The sequence below is a fragment of the Prinia subflava genome, chromosome 15, assembly GCF_021018805.1.
Source record: "Prinia subflava isolate CZ2003 ecotype Zambia chromosome 15, Cam_Psub_1.2, whole genome shotgun sequence".
Taxonomy (NCBI): Eukaryota; Metazoa; Chordata; class Aves; order Passeriformes; family Cisticolidae; genus Prinia; species Prinia subflava.
In genome coordinates, this window is record NC_086261.1 from 12785570 (window position 1) to 12806829 (window position 21260).

At 39.2% G+C, this 21260-nt stretch overlaps 2 protein-coding genes across 4 annotated transcripts in view; both read right to left on the bottom strand.

Moving 5' to 3' along the window:
- Positions 1-5786, bottom strand: part of CCPG1 (cell cycle progression 1) — a 20749-nt gene extending 14963 nt beyond the window's left edge. For 2 of the 3 annotated variants that reach the window (XM_063412593.1, XM_063412591.1), the window contains exons 1-2: positions 5643-5779; positions 1728-1799 (exon numbers count right to left, since the gene is read on the bottom strand). In XM_063412593.1, coding sequence (XP_063268663.1) covers positions 1728-1787 — 60 coding nt within the window. In that variant the 5' untranslated portion in view covers positions 1788-1799; positions 5643-5779. Of the gene's footprint in view, positions 1-1727; positions 1852-5642 lie in introns of all 3 variants that reach the window. The other variant, XM_063412592.1, reaches the window with a different exon arrangement.
- Positions 5787-8926: 3140 nt separating this feature from the next.
- On the bottom strand, positions 8927-15968 carry DNAAF4 (dynein axonemal assembly factor 4). Its single transcript, XM_063412584.1, has 9 exons — positions 15819-15968; positions 15077-15224; positions 14598-14731; positions 13343-13583; positions 12468-12613; positions 11762-11871; positions 11110-11263; positions 10002-10107; positions 8927-9469 (listed from the first exon to the last, which is right to left on the bottom strand). The coding sequence occupies exons 1-9, from the start codon at positions 15939-15941 to the stop codon at positions 9360-9362; spliced, it is 1272 nt and encodes a 423-aa protein (XP_063268654.1). The 5' UTR covers positions 15942-15968; the 3' UTR covers positions 8927-9359.
- Between the last annotated feature and the right edge of the window lie 5292 nt (positions 15969-21260).

The window sequence follows — 21260 nt, forward strand, 5'->3', positions numbered from 1 at the left end:
GCAGCTCTCAAACACCAGTGTTTCCCCATTTATATTTCACTGAATCAGGGATGAATAATTGGGAACACAAAATCTCCATGTCACAGAATCCTGGTTTGCTTTGGCTAGACAAATCCCAGTCATCCTACAATCTTGTGTTATGTTAACTTATTTAGACTGCATAATTCATTTGCAGTTAACAGTGTAAAATAACCATCCCAAGAATGAAAATAAAGTCTGCAGAGCTGAATAACTCAACTGCTGAACTCAGCTTCTAAATCCTTTCACTTTTATTTGAACTCTTTGAGTCCAGCAGCCTGTACACTCTTGTAGCCCACTTGGCCTTGAGGAATGGAGTTCATGAGTTTTTTATATTTTTGGTGACAAGATTCCCAACCTGTCATCCAGCCTAAAACAAGGAAAAGAAGTTTTAACGATCTCTTAAATACCACTTTGCTGCCAACAGAAATGAAAGCATGGCCCAATATTAATAAACTTCAAACTGTATCACCAGGGACACAGAGCTCACACTCAAAACATGAGTGCAATCACAAGCTTGTACCAGCTTGGTTCTGAGTTACCCATTTTCATTATAATCTGCAAAACAGGGGACTGTGCAGTGAAGGACAGCTGATCACCATGCACGATCTCCAGCCATTTTTTCCTACTTTCCTCCTCTGAATGAAACATCTCAAGTACTGGTCCTCAAAACTTTTTGCCCCGAAATTGGGGCAGGCAACAAGCAGATGCAGGCAATACCTAAGTGTCATTCCAGGAAAGCTGTCAGCCCACCTGTCCTGAGGATCCTGGCTCCATGGCCTCCTCAGTTTACAAGACAATGCTAAATACTTCAGAACCAAACCAACCCGCCCATCCTGCACTCACACATCAGGACTGGAGGAGGATACTGGGTACCCACTCTACCAGGAAGGGCTTCTCTGAGTTCTGAGCAACTCAGGCCTGCCTTGTCCACTGAGGGAAGATAAAACACTCTCCTTACCCACATTCATGTGCCTACACCTGAGCAGGTGTTGAAGGCACCTCCATCACCACAGTCAGTGCAGTCACTTGATCAAACCTAAGGGCTGACCTTGACATAAGACTCCTGCTCTCCACACTCCACTGACTGCATTGATAGCATCCACACAATGCAGGCTTTGAGAGCAACGTCAGACCCAGACACTTGTCCCATTCTGGTCATGGAATACACACTTGTATCCTAATTTTTATAAGGAAGACTATGTAAGGACAGAGGGTTGTTCCTGAACAGGCACTGCTGAAATTAGGATCAGGCACCTTAGTGGCAGAAAAAACTTGGGGAAGTCATGGAATCATTCCCTTCTGCACAAGATACTTTTCCTGCCCAGTATTCCCAACTTTGTTTTGGTGAGGGTACAGATTTATCAGGAGAAGAAATCTATTAGCAACAACAGACAAGTTGAACAAAATGCTAATGTTTTCAGACAGGATGGAACAGAAGAATGCATGCCACTGAAATACTACTAGCCCTTCAAAGTCAAACCTTTGCAGAAAAAGAAATTCTTTTAAATATCAAAATTTATATCAACTATAGTAAAATTACACATTTTTAAAATAGTAGTTTCAGGATTTATTAATAAATTTCTCTTCTACATTCTATGTTGGTATGCAAAATCCACACAAAATGAGAATTATTAAGCTGAAATAGTTTTTTACTGCATATAGACAGCCTTAAACTGACAGAACTTTACCAATGTGAAACTTGGTACCTCGTGATTGATGACAGTCCAGCCGCAAGATGAATCACTGTCACTGGAATTTTCAGACATTTTCAAAGCACACTGCAGGTAAAAGTAGACTCTTTTAATATGCAAGACACACAATTTCACTGCTCTATTGAAAAAAAAATAAATAGAAGAATGGAAATCATGATGTTACAGAACAATATACTAACACACAAATTGTTATTCTGGAATTGAGAAAAAAAATCAGAATAAAAGTTGAGAACGGAAATATATTCTTTTGTACCTATTTCCTATTATCTTCTTTATACTTGGAGCAAATCTAGTTTTTGCTAGGTACATACCTATTTCAGCCAGCCAAAAAGCTCTTAGACTAGATAGACACACACATGAGGCTAGTGAATAAATTAATAATCAAAGTTAAAAACTACAGAAACTACAGTTTATTCAAGAAAAACACTGTGAGGTTTTTTGAGAAGAAACAGATTAGGATCTTTTGAAACTAATTTTCTTAAGACGACTGGGCAAAAACAATATTTCCTGTTCCTTTCCTCCTTTCAAGTAGTCTTAAATACACTGAGTCTGAGGAAAATTGACAGTGTACCTGGTAACTACAAAAACAGCATGAAAATAACCCAAAGTATAATTTTTTTAACAATATTACCAGATGTCTGGTAGCCACTTTCAGAAGACAACTGTCCAACTGCAGCTGCCTGTTTCTCTTTTCTCCTTTTTAAGAGGAATTTACCAGGAATACAGAGTATTCATTATTGTTGCATATTCAGATCAATTTTTCAAGTCCTTAACTAGCAAAAAGACTTTATAAAGAAGTTTAATACATTTCTTGTTCCTTGAAATAAAACTCTATCAAGTTGTTATAAAAAAATTTACTATGAACTCATCTTGGTGGAAAAAATCTTGCCAAAATTGAACAATTTCCAACTGATTGCCTGTTATGTTATGCATCAACATTAAAAAAAAACAGCCAGAGAAATCATGGTTCAATAAAGCTTTTATCACAGAATTTAAGACACCTGTATTATTTCCCACTCTTAGTTATTCCAGTAAGAACACAGAGGAGAGAATCTATGTGTTTATTTGCTCTTTAGATTATTATCAATCCTGTCTTCACTCCTGGTTTCTCAACACAGAAATTAGGTTGTCACTTTCCTGTAGATATTCTTCTTCCTTCATTAGTGCTTTTCCTGGAATCTCAGCCAGGGAATGTCAGGTTGAGAGGGGGTGGGAAGAAATCTATTTTGGTTTGAGTTGTTTGGATTTTTTAAAATCACACTGCATACAAGGATATATATATATATTTTTTAATAATGATTTATTTTTAAATCATACTTCTTTAATCATCAAAATAAATGTCCAAATGGCAAAGACCAAGTTTTAGAGTTGACATGTGACAATGGCATCTGCTCACTGTCATTAATTACTCTAAATTTGACCAGGAATCCAGCAGCAGGATTCCCTTCACAGGAAGGTAACTCCAGCACCAGGACTTGTCTCCTCTCAGAAACATCACTGCCTACCTTGCAAAATCTGAAGGGAATTCTTAGAAGACAACTTCAGGGCACCAGTACAGTTTGATACAAGTGCAGCTACAGATTTTGAAAGGCCAGTTGTAATGGCAGACTCTGCTGGACATTGCAACATCTCTCTTCCTCCAGCTAACTCAGCGTTTCACCCTGGGCCCAGAAACACCATCCTGCTCTCCCTGCCAGCTACAAACACTGACAGGTACCTGAGCACTGCAGAAACCCAAATGTATCCTCTGCTCTGAACACACAGCCACAGCTTTGCGTTGCACTAAACATCTGTCTTCCCATCCCAAACAAAAGTTTCAGGACCTACGTGGGTACCAGCATCATCAAAATGCATTAAAATAACAAACAGAGAAACAAGCAAAAAATCATCATTTTGTATTGCTCACTTCTCTTGATAAATGGCCTTGGTTAAAAGGTATTTATTTGTATTCAACACTAATAGTGCATATTTAGCTGCATACAGGTGACAAATCACCGAACCAGAAAAACTTTTAACATTAAGAAAAATAATGGATTTTTTAAAAAAAGAATAATTAGAAGAGCACTAAGATTTATGGTTAGAACTCCTAAATTTAGCCGAATTACAATAGATAGATAGTTTGGCATCAGACTGAAGGGCATCTCTAGGGTAAATGTATTCCTAAATGTATCCCTACATTCAGCAAACATACACGTGTAAAACAGTTACCAAAATTAAAGCGCTTTATTATTTAGTTAGATCAAAAAGACCAAAAGGATCTAAAACCTTTAATAAAAAAATTACCAAAGTACAGTATTCCTAAACTTAAATCAGCAGCTAAACAGCTTATTCTGTATCAGATTAATAAAATGCACATAATCATAATTAAATCTGAGGTCAAATTCAATCCTCTAAGTAAACTGAAAACCAGAAGGCTAATTTGAACCCAATGGCTAAACAGACCCACTCACAAAATCTTCTCCAGTTTGATTCTCCACCAAACGACAAAGACCCACAAAGAACCAGTATGCTTCTCCAGCCAGCCCAAAGGGGCTGGAAACGCTGCCACTATCTTCCTGAATGCAACTTTTTTTTTTTTTTTTTTAAGATAGCTTTGAGCAGAAATTAAAAAGACATAAAGGCTTCAAACTTCCTAACGAATCAAGATGACACTGATGGGTTCTAGTCCAATAACAGCAGGGATAACTGGAGTGTTACACGTCTCCTGTATGTCAGGCCAAGCCAGAAGGAAAGACTGGGAAATAAAACAATCAAAACCACATCCCGTGGTGCACTGGTTTTGTGTGCTCACTGCATATCCTCCTTGCCACTTTTAACATCACCCTCTTAATTTCTATCTGGACAATTAAATATCCATTACGTTCAGAGTTCAATTTGTATGCATTTGGGGAAGGGGAGCAGGAATTCCAAAGTGTGAACTATCTTCCTGTCCTTAGTGAAATGTAAACCAGAAGCATAAGGTGTAAAAGCTTACAGCCATATGTATTGTTGACAACACAATACCATGTTACCCCAGATATGTATATAAAAATAAATCTGAGATATCACGTCCTATTTATCCACTGTGGAGCAGAATAAATACCAGTCTTAAAAAGAACCACTCGAGTCTAAATAAACTCTTAAGCTCTATCATCTAAAAAGAGGATTTCCTAGTCTAAAAAATATAACCTCCAGTAAGTATTGACAAAGATGAGTAACAGGCAATAAGAGGAATATGAATGTGTTCTACAGAGTTTGCTGTGATGTCATTCCAAGTAAAAACTCTCAGTTCCCTTCTACAGTCGAGCCTTAGTTGCACAACATAAATAAAAACAGGTTCAGTACTATTACACTTCAGGGTTCTCATGGAAGTTTATTATTTCTACTAAGTGTTAATTTCCTCCCTTAAGTAACGTTCTTCTCTAGGAATACATTTAGCAACGCATACTAAATACAGAATAATTCCTTGTTATGAAGGAAAGGCAGACGTGGCTTCCCCAAGCCAGGCTCTGCCAGGCTGAGCTTTCCCTGCTTGTCCCGCGCAGGTGCTCCTGGAGCGCACCTGAGGCAGAGCGCGGCTCGGCGCCAGCGCAGTTAAAGCGCCAGGACAGTGTTTATGAAACAGAGCACCTTGCATCAGCCGGCGAGGCAGCGGCGGATGACAGAGAAGGAAGTTGGCAAACGCCAGCCCGGGGCCGGGGCCGACACGGCGGTGCCCACCCTCAGCGCCCGGACCCCGCTCGCCCCCGAGCGGCGCCGTCGCCCCGCGCGGCCCCTCGGCCCCGCTCCCCGCACAGGAACGGCCGCCCGGCCCCGGCGCCCCGGGCTCTGCCCCGCTCCGGGCGGCCCCTCCCCGCCGCGCCCCCCGGAGCTCCCCGCGGCGGGGCCGGGGCAGGGCGGCCGCCCCCGCGGGCCGGTCCCGCCGCCTACCTGAGCGCGGCCCTGGCGGGGCCCGGCACGGACGAGGGGCCGCGGCCGCCGCCGCCGGTGACGCCGTCACAAACAACCCGGCCCGCCCGGGCCGGCGCCTGCGCGCGGGGCGGCGCCCGCAGCGCCCTGGCGAGCGCAGTCCGCGCCCCGCCGCGGCCCGGCGGCCACAGCGCCCGCAGCGGCCCCGAAGCGGCCCCGCCGCAGCGCCCGCGGCAGCGCAGCGCAGCGCCCGGCCCGCCCCGCGGCCCGCCCCGGGCACCGCCATGGCAACGCCGCGCCGCCAGCGCGGCCCCGGCGCCGTTGGAGCCGGGCGGAGGCGGCTCGGAGGCCCCGCGGCTCGGGGAGCGTTGTACCGGTGTGACCACGGGACAGCCGGGCACAGGGGCAGCCGGCTCCGGGGAGACGCGCTCCGTTACGTGCCGGCAACGCTTGTAGTAAGGGAAAGGAAAAAACAAACAACCCACACCCTCACCCCCAAAAAAACCAAAAAGCCCCAGCAAAGAACACCCCAGAATATGTGCCCCCTCCACAAAAAAAAAAAAAACAAACAAACAAACAAAAAAAAAAAAAAAACAAAACAAACCAAACAAACAAACAAAACCCCACCAACTCACCAAAGGTGCTGTATATGGACAGCAAATCTTTGATTCTTCTAGCCACAGATGGAAAAACTCTGATGACTGGGAACTAATTTGGCAAGTCTCCTCGAAGTACAGGCCCTGCCGCTTCAGGAGAAACTGTCCCAAACTGTCCCAAAGGCCTCTCGGACTGGGGATAAGGCAGCTCTAAACCTCCGCCCACACTCCTAGACCACATCTCATCCACAGGCACTGAACAAAGAGCAAATCCAAAATCCCAGAGGATTGCTCTCATGACAACAACAGGCCTCATTAATAAAGTCAATGTCTTATTCAAGTTTTATCTAAGATAGTGTGAAAAATGTAGAATGTTAATTCATGTTCTTATAGTTAATGAAATATATTGAAAACTATACATTACTGTATATGTATATGTGATAGATGAGAACGTGTGTTTCAGCATGTCTTGTAACATAAGGTTGAAACAAAAAGGCAAGCACCACCCTAGGTCTTCTTGTTCAGAAATAGAAAAAGGATGAATGGGCAGCGCTGGGAGGAAACTCCATCGAGATAAGAAATCAGCAGGGCCATCAACACAGCGGGCCACCTCCCTCCCAGAGCATCAGCGACAGTAGCAAGAACCATCGACACTATCTCGACCATTCATCAGCCATGAGGATCTATAGAAACTGGACATTAACATCTGAACTGAGAGAGAGAACTCTTTTCAGCCTAGCCGGAGACACCCATGGACTTGAATAGCTAGCATGAACACAAAGGGAAATATGGAGAAATATTGCCAAGGGCAGAATAAAATGTATAAAAACCAAGCCCGAACCGGGCAAATTTGTGAACCTAGGGGGAGACAGCAGAGGGCCAGGTTCTGTGTCTCAAGGTTCACCCTTGGCATTTTCCCGGGTAAAAATTGTCAAGTATCTCCGCTGTTGGTGAGTTTACCGAAATTCTGTAATTCGATCTTTTGTTAATAAACCAAATTATAACTTTAATTGGAATATTGTACTGGCATTTATAACAGATAGTGTAATAAATGATGTGGGATAATTCGTGTTTTGTATATATGTAGCATAATTCAAGTTGTGTTTTATTGGTAACTGGTTAAAATCATTCGGGTCTGGGGAATCGAAGATACCTTTAGGAGCAGCAGTAATTTACACCAGAGAAGAGGGCGGCTCCGGCAGCAGAGGTGCCATCATTACCGAGGGGAGTGTGAACGACCCGGCGATCAGGATGAGAAATGAATCTCGGCCCCGGTCTGGGGTGCTCATCCCAAACATCAGCCGATATGAATTTCGCTGCACCCTCAGAACTATACATCCCAATACCTGGTTCCCGGAATAGAATCAAGTATTCATCTCTCCTCAGAAAAACCTATGCAACTGACAAGACGGTAAAAAGGGGACTACATGAATATGGAAAGAAACAAAAGGGACAAAAAGAAGTATGGAGCAATACTCTGTCCCGCCGAAAAAAACCTGTATATAAGCAGAGACCTCAGAGGCCGAATTCGTGAACAGGGGAGCTCCAGTGCCATAGAAGCCAAAGCTAAAGTTCACCCAGTGCCGATCCCGACACTCGACACTGAATGCTTTGATTGTGTGCTTACCCGAAATTCTGTCCAATTAATTTTTTAATAAAATTATTATTAATAATTGTAATTGGCCATTCCATTTATAACAATAGCAACTTAAATGTCAGCTTCACGTCTTACATGACTGAGAATGAAAGAAAAAAGCCTCCCCTGCACCTCTGAAGAGCAGCAGGTTGTAACTGGCTTGCTCAGCAGCACTACGGGAGGTACCTCACTCAGAGAAGTTTTACAGCACTGAGCACTTTCCATTAACAGACCAAGAAGTATTTGTCATATGATAACTCACTCTCTATGGAGGAATAAAATAAAAATATAAAAATAAAAGCATGTGAACATGAGTGAGGAAGCACAGGCCCTTGTGCATTTCTCTATGGCTATATTTTTCATATTCCTGTATTTTAGAAAAAAAAAGTTCAGAACTAAATCAAATCACCCACAGTCTCACTCTATTCTTACTCTCATTCATATTTTTATTACCCATACTATTTCTGCCACATATATTAAGATATTTTCTATGATCAAGATTATCACTAATGCAGAAATTGATGTAAATCTCAAATTTTACTATCTGCCATAGTCATCATGAGTCAAATTACCACTGTCCAGTTTACTAAATAAGGTCAAAGTGTTAAGTTCCTCGCTCTCCACCATGCATGTGTTTCAATACACATCTTGAGCAATATTTGCTCTGACCACAAACAGTTAACAAATTTGAAATGCTTTGTCCTGTTAGTTGAAAGGCTAACACAAGTCTAATAAGATGTATCTTTCTCCCTTTCAGCCTCTCCTCCTTAGCCCTCACCTGCCCTCAGTAATTATAAAAAGAAAACAGCAATATCTGTAAGTATAGCAAGCATTACACTTAACTGAGGCACTCAAACTGCTGCATTGTCCTCCTTCCAGCTGTTATAAAAATGGATTTTCAGCCCCCCCCCAGTGCAATGCAGCAGTTTTCTGTAGGAAAGTGGGGCCAGCAGCTACCCCAGACATTTCTGACTCACCTCAGCACTCCTCTCAAGGCTCTGAGTAAAACAGCTGCAAACAACGCCTGCCACCTTCTTCCTGATACAACACTACAATATCTGCACACAATAATATATATTTGCATGATAAATACTTTATTGTAAAGACACAAATCAGTCCTAAATGGCATTCAGGAAAGAGACTAATGCAGAAAATTCAGAGGCCTGCTAAAACTGCTACTGAATGAAGTGTAGTTGAAATGGTCCCAGTTTGGAAAGAACACTTAAAAAGGAACTGCTTCAAGTCCAGGGTTTCAGATTGTCAGAGTAATACAGAATGCTAACAAAAAGCAAAAATACTACATCTTTGTATCAAAATTATATAAAATATATCTAATCATGTTTATAATACTCTACTTTCCAATAATATAGCTAATCTTTTACCAATTTTGTACGTGTTCCCAGTGAAACAGAAAAATGTCTAGCTAACACACACAGAGGAGAAATAAGATTCCTTCTGATGTCCTCAAAGGCATCAAAGAGTTTCTTTTTTATATTTTTTTTTTAATTAAGAGTTTTGTGTTGTTCCTTGAATTAGATGTCGAATCTTCTCAGCATCTTTTTCTATATTTTTATTTCTAGGATCAATCTTGAGAGCTGCTTCATAATCTTGAAGACCTAATTAATAAGACCACATTCATAAGAATATCAACAAAGCAAGAACATCCTCTTTAGCAACTAACTGGAAATAAAGCTTTCACTTGTAAATTTGCTTTACAAAACTAATCTGCTACTCCTAAGAAACTGAATAGGGACACTGTAAATTCAGGTATTTTCACACAAATCAATTGCACTTGAATCATTTTACTCATCCATATGGGTTTCCACCCTTATTTTACAAAGATGTTACTAAGCACTTCACAAGTATTTTAGAAATATTTCACAGTATTTTAGTATCTTCAGGGGGAAAACTCCCTAAATTAGTAGTGCACTTCATTTTCTCAAACTTGTTAAGTTTTTTCAAGATCTGGTGAATTAAAAAATTTAAAGAATGTGGTATAAAGGGTCTTAACAAATAGACACAGACCTACCTTGTACAGACCTCCTTCAAAGTCACTCCTGAAAACACAAAGGTGTGAGCAGCCTCCCTGAGCTAAACAGTTACCTGCATGCCACTATAAATTCCTGTTTTCATAAACCAAGGCCTCACCCTCAGTGTATAACTCCAGCTGACAAAAGGCTGTTCCACGTCTCACATGGGCTTTCACTCGAGCGTTCGCATTGTCAGGAACAGGAGGTGTCAACAGCTCCAATGCCTTTAAAATGAGAACACCCAAAGTATTTATAAGTAGATTTTCCATATTTTGGGGTTTTTTTCTAATTTACAAACACTTCTTTCACCTAATTACTACTATTATACAGAGATATAATAACTATTCAAACAGAAATAGAAAATAGCTATTCAAATTTAACCATAAATGGCTTGTGAATCTAGTCATTGAGATTTGTATCCATCACCCCAGTTTGCCAACTACAGTTACATTGCCATGGCTAAAAACTGACAAATACCATGTTAAATGTTTATTGCAGTCAAATAATGTGTTCTGTTCTCATACATCATATAACCTAAAAAAAAAAAAAAAGGTAGCACTAAAAAGCACATGTGTTTTAGTAGTAGTTATTAGGAAAAAAAAACAAACCAAGACCAAAACCCCACAAGTTTCAAGACTCAAGCACTTATTAGTTCAAAAAATAATAATTCTTGGAAAACATTTTCCACATTATTCAGGTGCCATTTGAGGTCATTCCTCTCCTTGCACAAGTAACAGCTGCTAAAACATCAGGACAATACAGCCCCTCTTTAAAATTGTTTGGTTTGTTGGAAGTTTTTTAAGCTATCCTGCTAATCACCACCACTTTTTTTTTTCCTTCCAACCAGATGAAGCACGCCACAACATAATAGAAAACAAATGAGTATACTTTGGTTTTGTTTTTCTCTGCTCTAAGTTGTGGGTTTTTTCAAGTGTATATATTGCTACAATATTTTTATCTGTAAAGAAACATACTGGCCATTTGTCAGAAATGTGTGGAAGCCTGGTTTAGGGTTGACTATATTGTTATTTTATTTTAAATTTCTGAAAGTTCATTAATCACTATCAAATTTTAATATTTCACCATGGCTTCGTGATATCAATTTTGAATTTTAAAACTTTGAATTGCACTAATATGTATTTACAGATCTGCTAAAAACAGAACCATCATAGCAACAAATCACATCAATGAATAAGACGACAGCCTGAGCTCCTGGATCTTTATACCTTGGAGGAATCTTCGATAACTTTGTGTAAATTCCTCAGTTTAAGGTGGCAAGCAGCACGGTTCAGGTACAGCAGGGGAAGTTGATTGTTCAGCCTCACTGCAAGGTTATAGGCATTTACAGCCCCAAGGTAGTCTCCCATTGCAAACATTTTGCTAAATATTAAAGAAAAAGTGAAACATGGGCTTTAAAGAAGGAAATAAATACAAAATAAACAGTTATTGTTAACTCAGTTTTAAAAATTTGAGGGTTTAGCATCTTTTCCTTTGAAATGCCCCTTTATAACCTTTCCTGAGAACAGCATAGCTGAAGTTCAGTGCACTTTGACACTGACAATATAGCTGAGATACATGACAAAAACAGTCACTGCTTACAAGCAATGAGGAATTTATGAATTTAGGAATTTATTCACAGAAGAACATGCATAATGTGTTTACAATGATTTTGTTCATCATGAGCTTCAACAATTTCATCTCATGATTTATCAGGTTCTAACCCCATAGCTGTCAATAAGAACTCTAATACAACTACCATGACTACTCTAGACATTCACCAACTCTGTCTGGAATAAATAGAATATACTACTCTGAACATTAGACAAATACCATAAAACTAATTAATTTTAATACATCTTCAAGTGGAATGTAACTTACTTTCCTTTGTCCTTTAACCAATCTGGATTCTTCTCCTCTTCTTTTAAATCTTCCAGCTCAGACAAATCAGAATTTATTATTCTTCGAGCTTCTGCTTGTTTATGCAGCCACTGTAAATACAAAATGTGCTAGTACTACTTCTGAAGCAAAAATTCAAATCCAAAAAAGGATTTTATTTTCATCTCTTCACTCATACTTACCAAAAGAATTCTATTAACCACATATTTTGGACAGAGGAAAATATTTGATAGTGTCCAATACTAAAAACTTCAACATTTCCCCAAATATTTTATTACCAGGAGAAATCAGGTTACCACATCCCTAATACACTTTTGTTTACTTGTCTGTTTTGATCTTTCAAAATTACTTTGTGTTCCCTGAATCAAGCTAAAAAGAGTTGTGAGCTTTTTTTAAGACACAACTGAAAGAATCTTATATTTAAGAGTTAGGATGTTTCAAATTTTGTATTCCAAGGAATTCAATTAATATTGCTGCCTTCTCTTCCTCTCCCAGAAAAGGAACATCTTATTTATTAATCTGCACAACCACATGGTGAAAAGAATTTTTATATTAAATTGTTTTTTATATCTTAATTTAAATAAGACTGCCTTCCTTGGAAGATAAGGATATTGCAGAGGTAACCTTCCTTGGCACAGACACTCTTTTCATATTGACTGAACACACAATAAATAATTTCCCACCTTACCTCCTCCTCTTCTGCAACACGAGATTCTCTCAGAGCTGTGGGAAAAACTCGTGGTGTAAAGTTGACTTTAATTGTAGCAGCAGCTCGGGGAGCTGGCAGCTGCTCCTCCTTTAAATTCTGTGAAAATATACTACAGGAACCATGACCTATGAAAAGAGAGCACTGGAAATGAAAATTAAACAACAGATTCTTCTGGTTTTCTAGCTAAGTCCAAAGTACATCTGACTTAGAAATGTGGCACATTAGAATTAAACCTGTAATTGGTCGAGAAAAATTTAGACTTGTGCTTTTGAAGGAAAGGTTCAAACAATTTTTCTTCCTAATACAGCAAGTAAATAAATGGAATTATACAGCATCTGTCACATCCTCTTACACCTCTCTCTTTGTGTTTGTATGATGCTGTGACAGGGGAACAATAAAAGCTAAAACCAATCTATCAAATCAAACAAAAAAAAAATTAAATGTCTTCTGCTGGTTTAGCTCCCTGAATTGGTTCTCCATGGAGCCAAGACACAGGACAGAGAGCACAAAAGGAGAATAACTGTTTCTATGAAATCCAGCAGTTAGGTAACTTTGGGTAACAGAAACCCCACCCCTAAAGGTCTACATTATACTGCCAGAAAAGCTTTCTGATTTATTTTTCTAAAGCTTAGAACAAAACCCACCCTTCTATTTCCAAAGACTCCAACAAGAGCTAAGAACTCATGTGCTTTAGCTCAATAAATTGTCTGAATATAACAATTTTAAAATAACTGCAAGCTAAAAGAACTGGTTCCATATGGTGGAGACAAAGATAAGTGATGCATTAGAAACATCTAGGAATAAAGTTATACCCACACTTTAAAGAATTATAAAGTACAGTTCAATTATACAACCTTTTGTGGATTTGAGTCTGGTCTTGGAAGTTCCTTCATTAGGAATATGAGTTTTGTTCATTTTTTCACTTTTTCTCTCTTTTAATGGCTCTATTTCTTGCTGTAATTCTCCCTTTTTTTGTATGCTCTCGTATTTATCACCATCTTTTTGTTGGTTTTTCCATAACTCCAATTCTTCAGCAACCTTCTGCCGCTCCTTTTCCTTCAGATCTTCAATCCTTTTTCTTTCTGCTTCCTCTAGCTATTTGAACAAAAAACCCCTATGAGACACATAACATCTGATAATATTGACTTGACTAAGCTAAAGTTACCATTATTTTCCCAGTTTTATATCCCAAGCACAGTGTAACCAATAATGTGACCATACAAGCAGAGTTAATTAAGATGCTTAAAAATTACTGCGAGATAAAGATTTCTGATTAGCTTTTAGAGGTCTCATCTTTAAACTATTTTACCAACAACCCTACGGTACAATCCAGAAACATTCAGAAATAAGTTTGACTTTTAAACAGTGAAAATCCTAGCCATGTTCCAATGTAGATCTCCGGAGAATAAAGAAATGTAAAATATATGTGATGATCTGAATACACTGTTCCTTATTTCTCCTCTTGTCTTTGTTATTATTACATATTTAGAAGAGGTACAACACTGCTACTAAAAAAGTCACTAATTGCAGTTCTTTTTGGTCCATATTGCATATGCAATCTTGACATTTCATTGCATACTTCAAAAAAAATTCATTTGAACACCAGTGAAGTGATCAGACTTTTTGTACACATAAAAATGTTAAAAACATATCTTAAAATATACATTAAAAACAGAATAACAAAGACACAAACACACAAAAGACAAAAAAAAAAAAAAAAAAAAAAGCAAGTCTGATATAAAATACCTCAAAGAATAAGTGAGAATTTTTAAAATCAGTATTTTTCACAGTGCTAAAGGACTGAACACATGCAAAAGCCACAAAAGACCACATGACTGTACTTTCCTTTCAAAAGACAAAAATTTGAGCTTGTCACTAAAAACTTTCATTAGTATTACTCACAGAAAATGGCAACTGCTAAGCACCTTTTCTGTAACATTTTCAGATTTGGTAATAAATATGTTTTAAATGCAAAGAAATAACAAGATTCACCACCACTATAAAAAAATTGGTACTTTTCATATTTTTAAAGCACATTTAGCAAAGCATCTGCCAGATTTGTTGGTAGTTGTTTACATGTATGTCTTGTAGAGCTCCTTCCAAACCTACCTTCATTGTGGCCTCCAAAGCAAATTTTTTGTGTTCCTGTTTCGTAATTTTTTTTGCTTCTGTCTCCTCTTTTGCCTTTTCATGGGCCTTTAGAACAGCATTCTCTCTCAGATACTGTAGTTTCTCCTTGTCAGCTTAAAAAAATAAATTATTTAGTCATTTAGGCCTGGAGTTCTACTGGCGTGTACCACGTAATTGAAAATTTCTTCTGTTACTTTGGCAAATGCAACGTGGTTACAAACCAATGTCTACCAAGCCCATGTCTAAAAGAGAAAAATTAAGATTTCTTTACACACAAAATGTTTTACAAGAAATTTTGTTTTTTCATACATGCCAGAACCTGTAGATGTTCTTTCTTCACTCACACTTTCTATTTTTAATAGTCAACAACAAGGCTGAACTGAGCAGATATTTACCAGCAGCAGTTTCACAGTATGGGTTCCTTACACGTAATCTAATTTTCAGAGCAGAGAACTTACCATTTGCTAGAGTTAGGGAATCCCACATGGCAGGTTCTTTTTTATACAAAGTGAAGAAGATGTTTCCATTTCCAATCTTGGCTGTGCTAGTCGTGTCATCAATAGGAGCAAATAAAACGGCTTCAAATAAAAAGGGAGGGATGCTTACCTACAAAAATATAATTTGTGCTAATATTTACTATTTTAAATTAACTCTCACATATCCAAAACACAGCACAAGCATACAGTAAACCTCAAGAAACAGATACTATTGACAGAACTATTTTGCATTGTATCCACTGTGGAGGTTTGTAGAAGCCCAGAGAAGGTACTTGCTTCCCCTTAAGGGTGGGTCGTCACAAGGTTATATATTTTACGGGATTTATGAGATTTCTATATTTCATGAGATTGGAAAAGTCGGTTCTTCAGCACTGCAACAGAAGCCATGGATTTCAAATTTAGGATTATTATTCACAATATACGCAAATGTATAAATTCAGTCCGTCTATGAGGGTAAAGGCAGCTGGCACCTGTTGAGTGGCAAGAGCACTAGCAGGGAATGAGCAGTGGTAAAGCCTTTATCTGCCGCAGGACGGGCATTTAACAACCTGCGGCACACAGAGAGAGATTCTAAAAGATAAAGGCTTATGAACTCGACGTGCTGCCATGGCGTACGGCGAGCGTGCCTTGGACCACGGTTACGGAGTAACCCCGCGGCCCTGCGCGGCAGGAGGCCCGTGAGGCGAGCGGGGCGCGGCCCCACCTTCAGGTACTGCTCGCTGCAGAAGATGTTGGCGGGGGTGGCCCTGGCGCCGCGCAAGGGCAGCGAGAGGTACACGGCGGTGGGGCTCTGGCGCCAGCTGTGCTCCCGCAGCCACAGCGGCATCGCCGCGGCCGCAGCAGCCCCGGGCCGCGCCCCGCCCGCCCCGCGGCGCACGCCGGGAGCTGTAGGCCCGAGGGCGCGGCTGCCGGCGCTCGCACCTCAGCGGGAAGGAATGCGGCTCGTTTCATCCACGTACACTTCCAGAAAGAGACGAACTGCTGGCAGTGTAGAATTTCTGACAAAAAAAAATCGTCAAAAGCCGAGGATGGATTTGAGTGATACACAGAACCACAGAATGGGTCAGGTTGGAAGGAGCCACGGTGGGCCCATCTGGTCCAGCCTCCCTGTGCAAGTAGGGTCATCCCAGAGCACATGGCACAGGATTGTGTCCATATTCCATATTCTGGAATATCCCCCGTGAGGAAGACTCCACAGCCCCTCTGGGCAGCCTGTACCCACGCAGAACTTCTTCATTTCAGGCAGAACCTCCTGAGGATCAGTTCCTACCTGTTGCCTCTTGTTGTATTGCTCAGAGCCACCGAGAACAGCCTGGCTCCATCCTCTGGCACCTCTCTTCAGACATTTATACACACTGCTGAGGCCCCCTCCCAGTCACCTCTTCCTGAGGCTAAACAGGCCCAGCTCCCTCAGCCTGTCCTTGTAAGAGATTCTCCAGAGCCTTGAATCAGCCTGGTAGCTCTGTGCTGGACCTGCTCCACGAGCTCCACGTCTGCTGTACCGAGGAGCCCAGAACTGCACACAGCACTCCAAGAGTGGCCTCACCACGGCTCAGCACAGGGCAGGATCACCTTCCTCGACCTGCTCTGCCAATGCTGGCACTGAAACTTCCACACGTCCCCTAAAAATAACTGGGTCATACAGGCAGCCCCACGCTACTGCTGAGCAATATTGTCTGCTGTACTGTCCCTGCCAAAAACTCAGGAGGTAATTTGCACATTAGCACTCCACGTTTCTCAAACAAACTGTAACGCTGTATCTGCCAAAATAAAGTCTAGTATATTGAAAGCAACTGTTTCTGGAGAAAATGGCCTGAAGGATGAGTCAAACACAGCTGGATAAAAATTCAGGTATGTTTAAGTTTCTCAAAATTATACAATTACCTAGAACTATTAGGAAAAATTCAGAAACAAAAAGTCTAATTTTCCCTTTTTCTTTTAAAATGAGACCAAGAATAAAGGAGTTTAACATGACTCACATTAGCTAGTATTTCTGATGTATATAACTGAAGATTTAATTTTTATGTTCTATTACCTATAATACACAGCAATATTCAAATAGTAGAGGTTATTTCTAGAACTGTATAAATATAAAAGTAGGTATTACAGACATTTAAAACTTTTTCAGAGCAAGAAATCCATCATAACTCATGATTTCTGGGTTATTCCTCACCCTCATTCACCCACATCAATATCATCTGGAAGAATCTTAGCATGGACTGGAATCCAAGAATTGAATTAAATTCCTCTTTCCAAGAACATTCAAAGTACATTCAGCAGCAGCTAGAATGATTATAATGTAGTAACTCAAAATCTCCTACCGCTGCAGGTGTAGTCAGCCAGAAAGCATCCTTCAGTTACAGAGAGTTCATTCACAGACCTCAGAAGTCAGAGGTTTTGAGTGCAGGTCTTCTGCCTTGGTCCCCCAGGTGTCACTCTTAGTTTAATCACAGAGAATATACTGAAATGAAGCAGCTTGTTATTTATTCCTGCTAGAAGAAATATGTTATGGATACATGCTTGATAAGACAAGACACAGTTATGGTTACCAGTATTTGGTCTTCTCAAATTACACAAAAGAACTCCAATACATCAACCAAAACGTGTATTTACTTAAAACCTACGTCTGCAATGCAAAGTTTGTAGGAGACACAGTAAATATCACCAACAGGTTTTTATGTCTAAGTGAAGATTTAGATGCTAAATGACACAAAAGAGATTCAGCAAGGTCTTGAATCAACCTTGAAAGTTTTGAATTGATGTGTATGTGCAGAACCACCACCTGTGTCCCACCCACCCCAGCCTTACCTGGACAAGCTGCTGTGCTCTCGCTGTGACACACTGGTAAAATAAACAAGAGACACCCACACAGCGTGGTTCTTCTGCTGCCACTAACTTTATCAGTCAAAAGGCTGCAGTGAGAAGTTTGCAATGAAAGAAGATAAGTTTTTCCATTGAAAATCTCCTGTGCTATGAAGGATGCAGATTTGTGCTCCAGACACACCTTCATAACATTATTAATATTCTGGACCTTCCAGCTGCCTATACATACAGATATCTTTTCTGGGGTTATTTCACTTCCAATGGTTTCAGAAGTTCTAATATATGGGAGAAAAAAAATCCTTTAGATAGTTTACATTTTCTTATCTTTAATTATTAACCTTTTTTTCTCCTATCTTTGCTAAATTCTCTCTCATCCCTCCACATCTTTAACAAAAACAGAAGCATTTTATGATGACTCTTTTTATTCCAATAAATTCTTTTGTATATGTGGCTTGGGACCTATATCAGTTAATTTAAAAATTACTGGTAAAGCAGTGATTTGGTATGTGTTAATTCTGGCATTTTAACTAACAGGAAGAGCTTAGTAATAATTTTATAAACTAGAATAAATAGTTCTTTGTATAATCATTTTCCAAGTGCAGAAAGTTATTAAAAAAATCTACTTGGACAAATGGTGCTTTGAGCCTTCCCTCCCATCCTGCAAGGAAAGAAATGGAGCTGAAGGCACAAGACTTTTTCCCATCTGCTTTGAGGTTACTGCAGATTAACACCTTTACAGAACGATGGAGCTCTCCAGGAGAGGCAGGAGCTGTATTTTCTGATCCATGTGACCTCACGCTGCTTCTTGCAGGATTACACCTAATCCAAATGAGTTCTCACAGGCAGAACATCAGAAGAGTCCATCTAGGCATTTCATCATCTTCAGAAACTCAACAGGCAACTTCCCCACAAAAATTATCTTTATTTTAAAAGAAATTGAAACCAGACAACAGAAAGCAACAAAGTTACGTACAGTGCTGGACAAAGTCTACCATATATATTTTCCAAGAACACTTGAATCAGATTCTGATAAATGTTCTTCTAAAAGGTAAAAATATCACATCATTATTAACAAAAAAAAATTAAATGTCCGCAATCTTAATCAGCTTATATTTTGCATTGTTTGGATGGCAGTAGATTGGTAACTTGCCTTTTTTTACTCACTTTTAACTCTAAAAGGAGAATGTGGACAAAAAAAAATCCAAGTCAGAAGACCCTAAAGACCACAGTGCCTAAAAAGGCCACAAACACAAGCTTGGAGGAAGGACTGCATCTTAAATAAAAATCCCTAACAAGTTTGTATTATTACACATTTCAGAAAAGAAAACTATCAAGAAAGAAAAACAAAACAAAACAAAACAAAACAAAACAAAAAAAAATTAAGAGCTTGCCCTCCTTAAGTTATATGGCGGTTCAGATTTAGACCATTCTGTAGAGGAAAAGATGAGTGTCTAGGAACAGACAACTCTCATAACTCCAATCCAAAATGTCTCCTGTACAGCAATTCCTGAAATACAGTGCACAAATCTCAAAGTAAAAAGGTGGGGTTGGATCAAAATATTATTTTGAGACAGTTTCTTTGAACATGAAAAGGAAAATTAGGTGTGGTAAACAATTCAGAAATAATTACTCCCTATGGGGCTGGGATAAGCCATTTCTAAACCAGAAGACAAAGGGTGACACTGAAACCTTCTGGCTAGAGGCAGCACCTCTGACAGGGTGAACACCTCTTAAAACTAATTACCCCAGAACTGATGACACACAGCACTAGGCCAACTAAAGGGACCTTTCTTTTCTTCTACATAAAGCAGAAGAAAAGTGAGTTATGCACATTCACTTCCACATAAAGAAGTGAATGTATATGACTCAAGATGTAGTGTAGGATAGTTATATTGCCTTAAAGAGTTCTGCTAAGTACACTTAGTTTCCAATTTTAGGGAAGAGTCTATTCTAATATAGAAAGCTTCTGCCAAAACCTAGCAACTGCAGAATAACTTTAAAATACATCCAGCTCTACATCCTCCTGAATATATCTAATCACATCCAACAGACAAAAAAAATATATGCCTTCTAAACAAACAAAAAATGTTTTGTAAAACAAGTAAAGAGTGTTAGAATTCAATTTTCACACCCAAGAGCTGATTACCAAATGTTCACCCATTTATCAGTGGATAATATTAAGTAATGGCAACAAGATGATAATGCATATCAGTGCTGTGTGTTCTGAAAGGTACTCAGTTTTAATTATCATTAATTGCTACCATCTATCATACCTCATTCTATGCAAGATACCTCACCAGCTACCAATCCATAAACAATAATGTTTCACATACTTCATAGAGTAGCTTAAAACACATCATGGTATGAAATAATTTGTATTACATAGTAATTTAATCCCTGGCCACAGGGTTAATGTTGGACAAAGTCTGGCAACTTTTCCAATTTGAATTACATACATTAACTTTGTCACACACCACAGCACTAATGCATGTATTACATCAGACATGCTCTAATTTAAAATCAAAACAAAAAAGTTGTTGCAAAAATACATGTCACCAATGTGGAACACATTCAAGATTGTATAAAAAGTACTGAACTGATATCCCAAAACAGGTATATTTAAGCAGTACATAAGGAAAGATTAGTTTTAATATGAAACAGTCATTTAAGTCACATACAACATGATAAGAAGCATGACTTCCTTTTTTTAAAATGTTACACCAATACTTTTACTGACAGGCAATGTTTATTTATAAAATGAAAGGAATATATTTAATGCAGATGTGTTACTGTTTTAAGTTGGAATAAGAACAAATGTTAAGAAGGTGCTACATTTTAACACCACTGATTTTGTAAAAATCTCAAACCATAAAAGCATTTCACTTGCAAATATCACAGGCCCCAAACTGCAAACACTTTAAAACATTCTTGATTGTTTGCATGCAGTTTCACTGACTTCATTAATTCTCACATGCTTGAAATTAAGCCTGAAAAATGTGATTACAAAACTGGTTCTTAGTTTAAAAACTTCAGAGGTCACAAAGTATAATCTTCTTTGAGCAGCCCCCAAAATTATATTTTTGTTTTAAGTAGAGCAAACTTCACTATTTTTCTCTAGTTTCTATCATCTGAAGATCTCAAATAACTAGGCCTCTAAACAACCTTTGGAAGTAAGCATCAGTCCCATCTTCTTTCAGAAGAGACAGGCACAAACAGTTAAACTGCTAGTTTCAAGTTGCAGAAGGAATGAGTAAAACAGGAAGAAACAGGATTTTTGCTACCTGCCCTCTAGTCTGTATCCAGCACTGTCACTTACATATTT